The sequence below is a fragment of the Hyperolius riggenbachi genome, chromosome 6, assembly GCF_040937935.1.
Source record: "Hyperolius riggenbachi isolate aHypRig1 chromosome 6, aHypRig1.pri, whole genome shotgun sequence".
NCBI classification, from domain to species: Eukaryota; Metazoa; Chordata; class Amphibia; order Anura; family Hyperoliidae; genus Hyperolius; species Hyperolius riggenbachi.
The window spans coordinates 319,789,147-319,803,002 of NC_090651.1; the positions used below are offsets into that span (position 1 = coordinate 319,789,147).

Consider the following 13,856-nt stretch of genomic DNA (forward strand, 5'->3'; position numbering starts at 1 on the left):
CCTGCACATGAGTGGTTCTCTAAGACTGAACCGCACATGAGCAGGACTCTCACACCAGCCGGCGTGATGAGGCACAGCCGGACGATGTAATGGTGCTATACACGAAAGCGGTACCCAGACTTGAAACTTCAGGCCGAAGTGGTCCTGTAACCGGAGCCGGGACCAGGGAAGGAGCCAGGACGACGCCGGGGGACCTCGCGGCCTATGGTGGGCTGGAAAAAACCCCAGGTAAGTGTACATTTTGTTTTTATCACCTGCTCTGGGTCCCTTTAAATTTGCATGCAAGCCAGAATTATTAGCATCTCATGGATGATCTCTAGTCCGGTATAAAAAATAAAATAAAAAAAAGGGTGGAAGGTAAATGGAGCTTGTTTTAGCAGAGTTCAGAGCTCATCTTTAAAAGAAACCAGACTGAAGTGAGAGGGATATGGAGGCTGACATTTATTTTACACAATACCAGTTGCCTGGCTTTCCTGCTGGTCTTTCATGCATCAGCAGTGTCTGAATCACCCACCTGAAACAAGCATGCAGCTAATCCAGTCAGACTCCAGTTAGAGAACCAGATGGGCATGCTTTTTCAGAATATATAGCTAAAAGTATTAGAGGTAGAGGATCAGCAGCACAGCCAGGCAATGTGCATTGTTTAAAAGGAAATAGAATAACTATAACAGGTTGCCAGAACCTTATCTAAGGGCCAGTCTACACACACGTTACTAATGTTGGGGATCGGAACCCAATCTCTCGAACGACACTGCCAGGCTGAGGCTGTACAGACATGTTGTTGTGAGTTTCCTGTATGTGCTACCTTGTATATTAACCCATTTAGCTATTGTGCAGCGCTGCGTAGTATGTTAGCACTTGATAAATACGATAAATAATAATAAATGAATAATGGAGTCAGCTGTACCGGTGATGACGCTTCTGTTGCTATGCGGGGAGGTAGAGGGCCGATGGAGCGGCGCAGCACACGTGACATCACAGGGCGGATGTGGGGCAAGCAGTGACGGGAGGCATTGGCGGATGCTTGAGCAGGTTGATGCCCCTGGCAGATCGCTTGCTGAGCAGGGGGTCACTGTACACATGCCGGATTATTGGCTGAGGCGGTCGTTGTCAACCACCTCAGCCGACTTTAATCTAGCGTATGTATGGGGCTTAACAAAATCGCTGTACCTCACACATTATGCCTGGTACATACCATGCAATGTACTGTCAGATGGGTCGAAACGATTATTTCCGACAGGTCGGATCTGATGTCCGATCGTTTTTCTGATCAATTTTGTATAGAAGTGATCGGAAAATCAATTACAAAAATGATCGGAAATCAGATCAGACCTGTCGGAAAGAACAGTTTCAACCAATCTATTTGACAGGAAATGCCATGGGGTGTGTACCAGGCATTCGAATTTTAACCAAACCAACCGATTGTTTCAGGAAATGTTTAAATAAAGTTGTTTTTTTCTGAAGATTTTTTTGTTTTACTGGACTGATATGCTAACATCTGTATAGTGCTTTTCTTCTGTCAGATCCAAAGAGCTTGAGAGCTGCAGCCACTCTGGTGTCTGTGTGTGTAGGGGGGAGCATAGGAGATAACTGGCTGCCATGAGACTTGGGCACAGAATATAGCTGGTATAGCTTATCCTGCTGCTGCACAAGTCCTGGCAGCGTTAAATACTATTCCCCCTCTAGGTCCACGTGGATGGTGGGGAATGATGTAATTTGGCTTCCAGCAAAAGCCGAATTACATCATTCTGAAAGCCTTTTACTGGCGGATGAATTACAGTGTTTTAAATGTAACTTCAGCTCTGTCTTCTGACGGCGCTGAAGTTAAACTCTGTGCGCCGCTATAGCCGTAATTTATAGCCTGGTGGCGCCGGCTGCGCCCAAATCTCCGGCACTGGATTCCTTGGGGGGGGGGGGGGGGGAGTCAGGTCTGGAGTGTTAGGCAATCTTGCCCACGGACTCTTTGCTAGTTAGATGATTAGTTGGATTCAAATCCTGCTCGCCTACATCAAAAGTGGTGGCTAACTAATACAGGGATACAGGGATAATACAGGGAGACTGTAAATCACCACCTGTAGTAGTTATTAGTATGAGTATTTCATACTCACTTCGACCTCATTGGTCTCCTGCTTGCTGCAGGTCTGTGACTCAAAATGAATGAAGCTTGAGATCAGTAATTTTTTTAAAACAGGAAATAAACATGGCAGACCTCATATTCATCTAAAGGTCTGTAGACATGCTAGATTAAAAAGCTGGTTGAGGTGGCCAATAGCAACAGCCTCTGATAAAAAAAAAAAAAAATTGGACAGTAGCCCCCAAACCCTCACTGCCACCCGGCCAACGATACGCCAGGCAGATCAATTCCGCCAAGGGACAATAGCTTTGTTCCCCACGCTACGTTATATCTGCGCTGCTGTGACGTGCGCCCACCCTGCAGGCTAACCATGTGTCTGTACAGCCTTGACCCAGCGATGTCAAATGAGGGATCAGATCCTGATCCCCATCAGGTGACATCCCTCTAGTGAGTGTACAGGCCTTAAGTTCAGGTACCCTTTAAAAGCTCTGTGGATAAAGTGTCAGTACTAAATAAATACATAATAATGGCCATTGTAGGTAGGCAGAGCTGGGAACAATATCTTACCACTCCAGATGGTCAATGACGTAGTAGTAATTTTAATTGGCTTGCAAATTGAATGCACATTGTACACAGCATGGAAATGGGTCAATCAAAATGTACAGAAAGCATCACATTGATCTCAATTCACCACCACAGACCCCATAGAGATAGAGGAAACTGGTAAACCATTGCACTCATCAGAATCGGCTCCAGTCTAGCTTAGGAGACCCAGCAGGAAACCAGATAGGGAACAGTTCTCCAATCACAGCACCCTCCACAGAATGAAGCGTTGTGATTGGCTGAATAGTGTGGGTGTAGTTTACTACAACCTATCTGAAAACTAGCAATTTGAGAGGGTGCTGCCCACCCAATCACATTAGCAGAATTTCCCTATGGCGGGTCCAGTAAGCTAGATAGCACCTCAAAATCTACCCAATGTAAAAAAAAAACAACAATTCTGGGTATCCAAACGAGGTAAAACTATAAGTTTGGAACCTACAAAACCAAGTTGACAGCAGTATAAAAATAATCCTCCTTTCAGGCTCACAAGGAGGTTGCGCTTTATAAAAATACGTATATAAAAAACAAACAGTGAAATGATGGCAAATGCCAGCAGGTGCCAACACTTCATATAAAGTGTTCATCATAAAATGTACAAAGGTTTGGCAGACGTGTTCCCTGAGATTTCAGATGAGGTATCCAGAAATGTGCAATTCACGGGCTGTAGATTGCTCACCGCCTTCTGTCACCTTGGAAAGGTCTAAGCACCAGTCTTGTCAGTATCATGCCAAGTGTAGTATAAACAGCAGATATGTCCACCGATACAATCAATAGTCACAATGCGAATGTCACACTCCTTCACATCTGCAGGAGAAAGTCTGAGGTAGGGGATTCCAATGATTCAATCGATCTGCAGATCTGAGATATCTCCATGAGATACAATGTTTTCCTAAAGGAGCAAAGAGAGAGAGGAAGATGATTAAAGGGGTTATAGCATCCAGAAATGAATTTAAAAAATGCCAAAAAATAGTGCCCCAAAAATATATGTAAACCCATTTTTTTTCTAATATATATGTTCCTATATGTTGCCCAGTTTTTTTTCTTCTTTGTACGTGGACAGGGTGACACTTAGCTACAGCAACAAGCTTATCTCAGCATGCAACTAACAGAAAGTTTCCTATTTCGAATAAGATAAAGACACAATGGCTAGAAAGTAAGCCTGTAGTCTAGCTGATGTTTGCTGTGGGAGGAGCAGTAAATCGTGGCAGTAGCTGGGCTGGGTTGGGGGAAAAAAAAAAAAAAAAAAGGGCAGAAGTGATGTCACTTTTGGCACTACAGAGAAACCGTAAAGATGAAAACAAGCAGAAATATTTTCTTTTTTTTTCATATCACATTTCTCTTAAATTTGACAATGAACATCAAAAACAGGATAGGTAAGCTAAATAAATAATTGCTTATCAGATGATTTTCCCAGTTAATATGGCGTTTCTTCCTACTTTAAGGTCAATGATTCATAAGAGATCGCAAGGCTGTCATAGCCGATACTCTAAGTCACTTACATAGGACAAGTACAGTATATAGATCAGGAAAGTCCAAGGAGATTCTGAGCACCTGTTATGCATGCTTGTTCCAGGTGAAGGACTGAGGATCAGCATTACAGCCAGTAAGCTAGTTTAGGAGAGGGTCATCAATGGCAGTGTCCATTATGGGGAAAATATGGAGTATACCATTACTGACTACTTTCTGTGAATGTTTTCTTTTTGTCTAAACAGAACGCCAACTTTAAAGAAATAAGGAGTTTGCCATCTTTAATTTCTCCTCAGCAGATTCTGTAGATCAGAATTCCCCAACCCTGTCCTCAAGGCCCAACAACAGTACGTTTTGAAGAAATCCAAAAACATTCACAGGTGGGGTAATTAGTGTCTCAGAACAACCTCTGTGGATTTCCACAAAACATCCACTGTTGGTGGGCCTTGAGGACAGGGTTGGGGAACACTGCCAGTGTAGATGGTTAGAAGTAAGGATGAGCGAGAACATGCTCATAAAAAGCGAGATCGTCCTGCAATGTGGGAAGCAACAGCATATGTATGCAGGCGAGAACTCACCTGGCCACCCTGCCTCCCCTCCTATGCATTCTATGCTGCGTTCCATCTTCACATACTGCCACCTTCTACTCCGGAACTTCCATTCTGTAGAAGGAAGTGTAAGAAGAGGCGGTGGCTAGGCGAGTTAACCCCCGCATGCACAGCTCTTGCCTCGGGCACACTGTAGCAGGATTTCACTTTTAATGAGAAAGTTCTTACTTATCCCTAGTCAGAAGGCAGGAAACTGGAAGTGAGGCTGTATAATTCAGCCTCACCTCCTTAGCAGGACCTCCTTAGCAGGAGCATCTATTGCCACTAACTGTACTCTATTGAGCTCCGCCAAGTCCCACTACTTGGCTGAACTGCCTGCACACAATGTCTAGCCATGGCTCCTCCTGCCAATATTGTCACACACTCCCCACAGCGGCCACACCCTCTCTTTGCCCTTTGATTAGGTCAGTGGTTACCAAACTTTTTTGGGTGAAGGCACCCTTGGTGGCTTTGACATATTTTTCAAGGCACCCCTCGGCAAAAAACAACTACTGAAATGCCATTATGACCCTTATCAGGCGACGACCCACTCCAAGTAGCTAGTGATGCTTATTAGGTACAGCAATTCCTCTCAGGTTCAACTTCACCCATGGTTGCGGGGCCTAAAGGTTAACTAGCAGGTAATGCAGCCACATTGTATATCAATTACCTGATGATATTGCATAAAGGATTGGGATGTGTGCTGAGGCACCCTGAAAGGTGCCCGAGTCGCACCAGGGTGCCGCGGCACCCAGTTTGAGAACCCCTGGATTAGGTCATAGCCTGGCTGCTGCTGTGCAGTGTATGGAGGTGGGAATGCAATTAGTAGTAATTTAGTAGTAATTTGATTATCCTCCATGTGGACTCTCCAGGGCTCAATAGACCACTGTAAGTAGACATAAGCCAGTGTTGCTGAGTCGTACCAACGACTGGACTGCTTAGTACGTAGCCATCACCATTTATTTGGTATGTAGGGCCCAAGTACAGGGTCACTTTAAAAAATGTCTTTTGCCCAGTGGTCTAACTGATCTTTCAGCAATGCGAGTCACACACCTGCAGTGTCATAAAACATTCTGTACATGAGGTAAAGGATCTGCATAGCAGCCAGGCAAGTAGTATTTTCAACAGAGGTCCAACATAAAGCAGCAGAGAGGGCACTGGCTATTTATGCATGACCTTAAAGGGAACCTAAAGCGAGGCTTCCATATTTATTTCCTTTTAAGCAATACCAGTTGCCTGGCAGTCTTGCTGGTTATACTCACCTTCCCGTTCAACGTCCTTCCCCGAGTAGTCTAGCTCAGCGTCTGGTTCGCCGCGCGGGTCCAGACGGCGATTTGTGTGTTTGTTCCACCGCGTCACACCGTTCGGCGTGACGCCAGGAGTATTTCCGCCCCAGACGGGAGGTCACACATGCATAGCAAGACGCGGCGCTTTGTACGCATATACGCATGCGCGGCATTCTGATGCATCAGTTTGTACGCATGCGCGCTTCCGTAATGCGGACTTTTGTGCGCATGCGTAGCGTTCAAATTTGCCACCATTTTCGCCTATATAAAGCCACTGGGACAGAGCAACACTGCTGTCTGTTTATGCAGCTTGCCAGCAGTTGTGCTCGTTACTCTGCCCGCAAACCTTCTGATTTATTTCTGATATTGACCCGGCCTGTTCCTGACTTCACTTACCTGCCGTCTGCCTCGACCCTTAGCCTGTTACCTGTGCTGAACGAACTCTGCCTGCCTCGACCCTTGGCCTGTTACCCGTGCTGAACGAACTCTGCCTGCCTCGACCCTTGGCCTGTTACCCGTGCTGAACGAACTCTGCCTGCCTCGACCCTTAGCCTGTTACCCGTGCTGAACGAACTCTGCCTGCCTCGACCCTTGGCCTGTTACCCGTGCTGAAAGAACTCTGCCTGCCTTGATCCGGATTGTCTGACTACGCTTCTGCCTGCCGAATCTGTACCTTCCCTGATTTACTGAACTCCATACGCAGTGTCAACTGTTCTCTTGTGCTACCAGTGGGGCAATCCTGGGGGTCGTGACCTGTGGCTACCAGGCAGCAAAGTAGTCTGTTGCCCACTAGGGGTAGCGGCCATCAACCCTTGCGGGGTGCTCTGGTGAAGACCCGTAGCCACATAGACTCCATGCCCCAGGAGAGCCCACGCCAACCATTTGGTAGCTGAGTCAACAGGACACCATCTGTGATTGCAACATTGCTCATCTCTATGGCTGCAATAGTGTCTGAATCCAACACCTGAAACAAGCATGTGGCTAATCCAGTCAGAGAACCTGATCTGCATGCTTGTTCAGGGTCTATGGCTAACAGTATTAAAGGCAGAGGATTAGCAGGACAGCCAGGTAATATGCACGGTTTAAAAGAAAATTAATATGGCAGCCTCAATATACCTCTTGCATTAGGTTCCATTTAATGGAGGCATTGTATGAGCACAAAGCAGCTACTGCCAGCCAACCATTTTGACTAAACCCACTGCAACCCCCCCCCCCCCCCCCCCCCCCCCCTGGTCTTCATACTGAATGCCTTCTAGGAGCATTAGTAACATTTTTATAGTCAAAGGCAAAGTGTAAAGAGACACATTTAACTTCACTCCCTTCCTCTGTTTTGCTACTATATGTTATGTGTTATCTGTATGAGCACAGAGCCATTCAAGGACACCCTAGTCTACACCGAGTAGCCAATATATTCTTTGAATTTGTTGGGGATGCATCGTTTTTCAAGAGAATCGGCTCTCTCTCAACAAAAAACGTGAAATACAATCGCAAACAAGTTTTGCATTTTGCGATTTTCTTTATGTTGCCCTCATTTGAAAAGCAGGAAAAATGCAGCAGAACTACAATTGCCTTTTTAGAAAATCAGAAACGCATTTAGTATGAATGCATTCCCACAATTCCAATTGTAACCTTACTGTACTTGTTTTTAAAAAGGCTTGCGATTTTCCAAACGCAACACAGCCAGTGTTGAAAGAGCCCTCAGATATAGTTTAAAAGGAAATCAATATGGTTGCCTCCATATGCTTATCACTACAGATGTACTTGGACAAAGTATGCAGTCAGAAACTCTGAACTCCGGGTGTGCATAATTATTCTCAGTACAGTTTTATTAAATAACAAAAAATATTCTGGTATAAACAGGTGATGACTGCACAACAGGAGGGATTTAGACGTACCTTATTAGGTATGGTCTTGTGCCTGACAAACAACCTCAACCCCCCCCCCCCCCCCCCCCAAAAAAAAAAAAATTTTGCATTATTCCACTATTATACCCGTGTCCCCCCCCCCTCCCCCCCAAAAAAAAGAGCGCACCTCCCATCCTGTGGTCCCTAGCCCAGTATGAAGACTATATGCAGTATGTGCTTCTCTCCCCTCCTATGGGCTACAATTATTTGTATTCCATTCTCTCAGTTCTTGCTCTAGTGCCCGGCATCTTTATCGCCTCCTACTGCATGTAATCACATTAAGCAGGAGGAGGAACAGACACTAGAGCGAGAGGCGAGAACGACATTGCCGGAGAATCTGGAGGAGGTAAGAGAAGCATGGGTTACTGCTGCACATTTGCTCTGCATACTTGGGGAGGAGGTGGGCGCAGTAAGCACCAGGGAAGATATACTGGGGAGATGGTAGGGAAGTCCTAGGCACTAGGGAAGCTATATGGGAGGGAGAACCATAAGATACCAGGGAAGCTAAGTAAGTGAGAGGGGCAGTGCACTAGACACCAGAGTACACTATGTGGTTAAGGGGGTCACCACTAGACACCAGGGAAGATATACTGTAAGTCACATCACTAGAAGTTAAAGCCTGATTGGCTGCGGCTAAGGATAAAATGAGCTCTGCTCCTGGATAAACGTCCATTTGTCCTGTCGAGCCTTTAAGGGAGAGCACCTCACTGTGTGCAGCCCTCCTAAACGGACAGAATTACTGTGCGTCCTGCCGCTGCTCTCTCTAATCATGGAGGAAAAAAGAGGGGTCGCTCATGGGGCCAGGACAGATAATAATCTAAATGTGCATACACACACACACACACACACAGCCGTGTAAGTGCAAGAACATTGTGTTTATTGACTGATGTCCCCAGCATGCTGGATCTAAGTCAAGGGAAATGATGTCACACACACCCCACGTGCTATAACGTCAGCAGCCAAGTGGGGCGCCAATGCGAAATACAGCACAGACAATCGGGGACAGCATGACAGGTCAAGTATAAATGCACAGGCACTGGGGGGCACATAAGAAATTTGGGGGGACACGGTTTCATGCTGAAATTGATGGGGAATCAGCCTGTGGTTTATAGGAAGCCAACAGATCTCAATCAGAGAGAGATTTGTCTCTTGGTTGAATCTGCCCATCTTCGCTAAATGTATGGGCACCACCGAGTCGGCGCAGGGGGGGGGGGGGGGGGGGGGCAGATGGGACACAGAGGCACCCAGGTCCATGACATGCCTGTGTCCACTATGTGCTGATCTCTGCTGCGCCCCCGCCTTCCAAAATTGCCGACATGCAGCTTGTTGGCAAACTCAAGGGGAAGGGGTGTCCTTTCCAGGAGAGCCCACTGGGGCTGTTCCTACCACCCCTTCCCCAGCTCTCATTGGGCAGCTCTGCCGCTGATGAGGCACACAGAGCAGAGATTGCAGTCTCGTGGCCCCAAGTAGAGTCTCTCTTAAAGGGAGTCTGCGCTGATTAAAAAAAGAAAAAAAAATAGATATATACCTAAGGAGAAGGAAGACTCTGGGTCCTATATAGCCTTCCCGTTCTCCTCCTGGCCCCTGCGTTCCCCAGCAGGCTCCCCCATTAATCCACGACCGTTCTAAAGACAGGCCGATCCGCACTACGCACTCTCGAGCACTCCCGCGTGTGCAGTACAGAGCCGCCAGTCTACAAAAGCCTAAGTGATTCCAAAGATTGCCGAAGTCTCCTGCGGCGGGAGATTCAAATGGAAGAACCTGCGGGGAACAAGGAGAACGAGAAGGCTCTATAAGCAGTGTTTCCCAACCCTGTGCTCAGGGCCCACCAACAGTGCATGTTTTGTGGAAATCCACAGAGGTAGTCAGCTCTGCTGAAGCACGAATTACCTCATCTGTGCAGGTTTGTGGTTTTCTGCAAAACATGTACTGTTGGCGGGCCTTGAGAACAGGGTTGGGAAACTCTGCTCTATAGGACCCAGAGCCTTCCCTCTCCTTACTTGAGTATTTGGGGTTTTGTTTTGTTTTTTTATTAAAAATCCCCTTCAGACTCACTTTAACATGCACAGAAGTGCATCACCCTCACCAGTAACACACAGATGACATGTGATGTATGGCACTTACCCAGCCTCCTTGCTTCTGCAGCCATGGTACGAACATGTCCATGTACTGAAGGCTGTAGCCCATCAGCTGGTGCACAGCATGGCTGTTGATTCCGGCCACTTTCCTGGTCAGTTCCATAGTCAGGGCGATTTTAGTCAGTTCGGGGCTCACACTGGCACCAACCTCAGTGCTCTCCACCTCCGCCTGGCTGGTGAAGACCTCAGCTAGGCGAGAGAAGCTGTTATAGGACATTCTTGTCAGCGACTTCCTGAGAAAAGGATCGTTATTAATCTATAGACAAAAGACACAAAAAAGGACAAAAGTTAAGAGTCTGATTGCAGCGCATATTCTGAATTCTGATCTTCCTGGATGAAAGATTTAGCAGCCTTCTCAAAGGCTTCTTGTGTAGTGCTGCAGTCTCCTGTCACATGACTCTGCACTATGCAGCTTTCTCTCATGCACCAGCATGTGTGATCAAAACTAATGCAAGGGTATAGCCTGACCCCACCTGCAGTAAAAAGCTCTGTATTCAAAACGTTGAAAACGCCATATAGTCGAAATAGGCAATAATAGCCCGTTTTAGGCAGCATGCTCTTTTGTCAAGCTGAGAAGCAAGTGTCATCACGTCACCTTCTCCGCTTGACAAAGGGCCTTCTGCCCAAAACAGTAGGCAGTTGCCATTGGCCTATACTTCTTAAGGCTCATACACACGGGGTACGGCGGTCGCCGCAACCACGTGGCACGCGCGGTGTTGCGGCGACAGGTCGCCCATGTGTATTACGCGCGCCCCGAACCGTCGCCCGACATGTTCAATCGCTGGCTACAGCTGTCGCCGCAACTTCGACGGAACTGACGCTAGTCCCGCGTGAGTACGCGGGCTAGCGACAGGTGACCTACGCAAGTGAATGGAGCATCCGGCCGGGGGATGCTCCATTCACAAACCGCTTCCGCCACGTCTCTGCCTTTCTGGCGAGACGTGTGGACAGCTGTCACTCTCTGTTCACGTGCACGCATGCAATGGGGGAATTGTCCCCCGTGTGTATGTAGCTTTAGTTATTAAACAGCTTTTTTTTTTTTTACTGACAGTGGTGCCAGCCTATACCCTAACTGATGACTAATTCAGTGCCTGTGGTGCGGGGACTGTGGCCTGGGAACACCACATCCTCTTTTCACATGTGCTAACCTACATCCATTGTTGGTCCATTAATGTGACTACATCTCCAAGCCGTTAGATGTAGTCTCATAAATGGACTACATCTCCCAGGCATGCATTGCAGCGGCTGGGGCCACGCAATTACCACAGGTGTTTTAAACTGTGGCAGTGGAACAGGATGGAGGGCCACATACACACTGTGTGCTTGGGAGCAGCCTTGCTGTTATTGCCTCTCACTTCGGTTTGTCTTTAAAACAGAAGGTATTGCTGTCCTGCTGATCTCCTACCTCCAATATTTTTAGCCATTGACCCTGAACAAGCATGCAGACCAGATGTTTCTGACTGAAGTCTGACTGATTAGCCACATGCTTGTTTCAGGTCTGTGATTCTGTTGCTATGTGGGAAGGCAGAAGGCCAATGGAGTGGCACAGACATGACGTCACGTGGTGGGCAGGGTGAGTGACGTGAACAAAGGTATGGGCATAGCTTGAGCAAGGTGATTCGCTGCTGTCAGGAGCCACTGTACAGATGCTGGATTATCGGCCGAGACTGTCGTTATCGGTCACCTCGGCAGACTTTAATCTAATGGTTGAACGGCGGCTTTAGTTCTGAAGTACGTTAATTGAACAAGAAAGATCGCCCATGATGCATCACTTATGCAAATCATGTCTTTATGTTCCTGAAAAGCATTGAAAGGAGCTTCAGAGAGAAGTAGCAGCTTAAGGCTGCTTTCACAGTGGGGCGTTACAGGCGCACGTTAGAGCAGCCTGTAACGCACCCCCAACGCATAGCAATAAAAAATCAATGGGCTGTTCACAGTGCCCACGTTGCGTTACATTGTAACGCAGCACGTCTACATAACGTACTGCATGCAGTACTTTACACGCAGCTAAGCCGCGTTAGACTGTTTGCACATGCTCAGTAGGTTTTTTTTTTTCATTTTATGGGCGGAGAGGAGGCGGGGAGAGGCCGCTACGTAGCCAGGCACATGGCTACTTATTATTCACTGCACTTGCAGTGTTTACATCCTGGAGCGGCCACGGATTGGCTGGCGGGACCACGTGATGCGGAGAGCTCCGCTCACGTGGTCTCCGCAGTGCCTCCGACAGAGCAGGCGCACCAAGAGCTGCTTGTAATGCGGCTCTTGGTAGCAACCTGCTCCAACACCACCAGGCGTTGCGTTAGGGGCACGTTATGTGCCCTATAACGTCCCCTAAACGCAACGTCCTGGTGTGTAAGTAGCCTTAGGGCCCGTTTCCACTATCGCGAATCTGCATGCGTTTCCTGCATGCAGATTCGCACAGCCAATACAAGTGGATGGGCCTGTTTCCACTTGTCAGTTTTCCTGAGCGTTTTTCTGTGCAGGATTTTTCTGCACGGCATAGCCCTCAGAATTCGCCTGTGTGTGGAATGCAGGCGAATCGCCGCTAATGTATTTAATAGGGAAATCGCCTGCGGCTTTGGTATGCGAATTTTCATGCGAATTCGCATGGAAATCAATGGAAAAGCACACCGGCACTGCCATGGTTAAATTCGCATACAGCGTCATCCATGCGAATTCGCACGAAAATTCGCATGCACGTGCATGCGAAATTCGCATCCGCATGCAAATTTTGCCACAGCGATTTCGCAACGCAATAGTGGAAACGGGCCCTAAGAGGAGTCTTAAAGGGAAGGTTCAAGCAAAATAAAAAAAATGAGTTTCACTTACCTGGGGCTTCTACCAGCCCCATGCAGCCATCCTGCACCCTCGTAGTCACTCACTGCTGCTCCAGTCCCCCGCTGGAAGCTTGCCGACCTCGGAGGTCGGCAGGACGCATTGCGTACATTTTTACGCATTCCCGCTAGTGCAGGAACATTAACACTAACATTTTTACGCATTACTGGTTCAATGCGTAAAAATGTATGCATTGAATCAGCAATGCGTAAAAATGTATGTGTTAATGTTCCTGCACTAGCGGGAATGCGTACAAATGTACGCAATGCGTCCTGCCGACCTCCGAGGTCGGCAAGCTGCCAGCGGGGGACTGGAGCAGCAGTGAGTGACTACGAGGGCACAGGATGGCTGCATGGGGCTGGTAGAAGCCCCAGGTAAGTGAAACTCTTTTATTTTGCCTGGACATTCTTTGGGCCCCTGTATAGGAAGGAGGTTAGGAGAATTTTCAGCCCAGCAGTATGCTGGGTACACACTGTACGATTTTCCACTCGATAGATGGATCTGATAGGTAATATCTGGCATGTCCGATATTCCTTCTGATCAATTTTGCGCTCGATTTCTCATAGAAGTGAATGGCAATAGATAAGAAAAAAAGAGCGAAGATAAGAGAATCCAGTGGAAAAACGCAACGTGTGTACCCAGCATTACACTCAGCATGAAACTCACCAATGACCCACACAGCTGAAGGCTCTGAGCGGACGGTTAGCCAATTTATCAGCAGCTGTTTGCTTTGATTGGCACAGTTTCTTTCCCCTTTCTGGGTCAGTGGAAATGTTATAAGAGGCTATTGCTTATCACTAGTTCACATATAATTCCAGAATTATAGAGGCCCAAATATTTTCAGAGAAGGTTGAAAAATTTTAATGTTTATGATGTTTTCCTGTATAGCACATGCCTGTGAGGCACTTTCTCCTGCACCCCCTGCTGGGCAACACTGATAGGAACACTGCTTTCATGTAAAT

At 47.3% G+C, this 13,856-nt stretch overlaps 1 protein-coding gene and 1 non-coding gene across 4 annotated transcripts in view; both read right to left on the reverse strand.

Moving 5' to 3' along the window:
• Positions 1–225: 225 nt before the first annotated feature.
• Positions 226–13,856, reverse strand: part of BCL2L12 (BCL2 like 12) — a 64,354-nt gene continuing 50,723 nt past the window's right edge. For all 3 annotated transcript variants that reach the window (XM_068241374.1, XM_068241375.1, XM_068241376.1), the window contains 2 exons: positions 10,046–10,315; positions 226–3,566 (listed from right to left, as the gene is read on the reverse strand). In XM_068241374.1, the coding sequence (XP_068097475.1) occupies positions 3,519–3,566; positions 10,046–10,315 (318 nt within the window). In that variant the 3' untranslated portion in view covers positions 226–3,518. The remainder of the gene's footprint in view (positions 3,567–10,045; positions 10,316–13,856) is intronic.
• Positions 8,594–8,730, reverse strand: LOC137523189 (small Cajal body-specific RNA 11). The gene has a single exon (XR_011022551.1). It is a non-coding gene; the product is annotated as a small Cajal body-specific RNA 11 (non-coding RNA).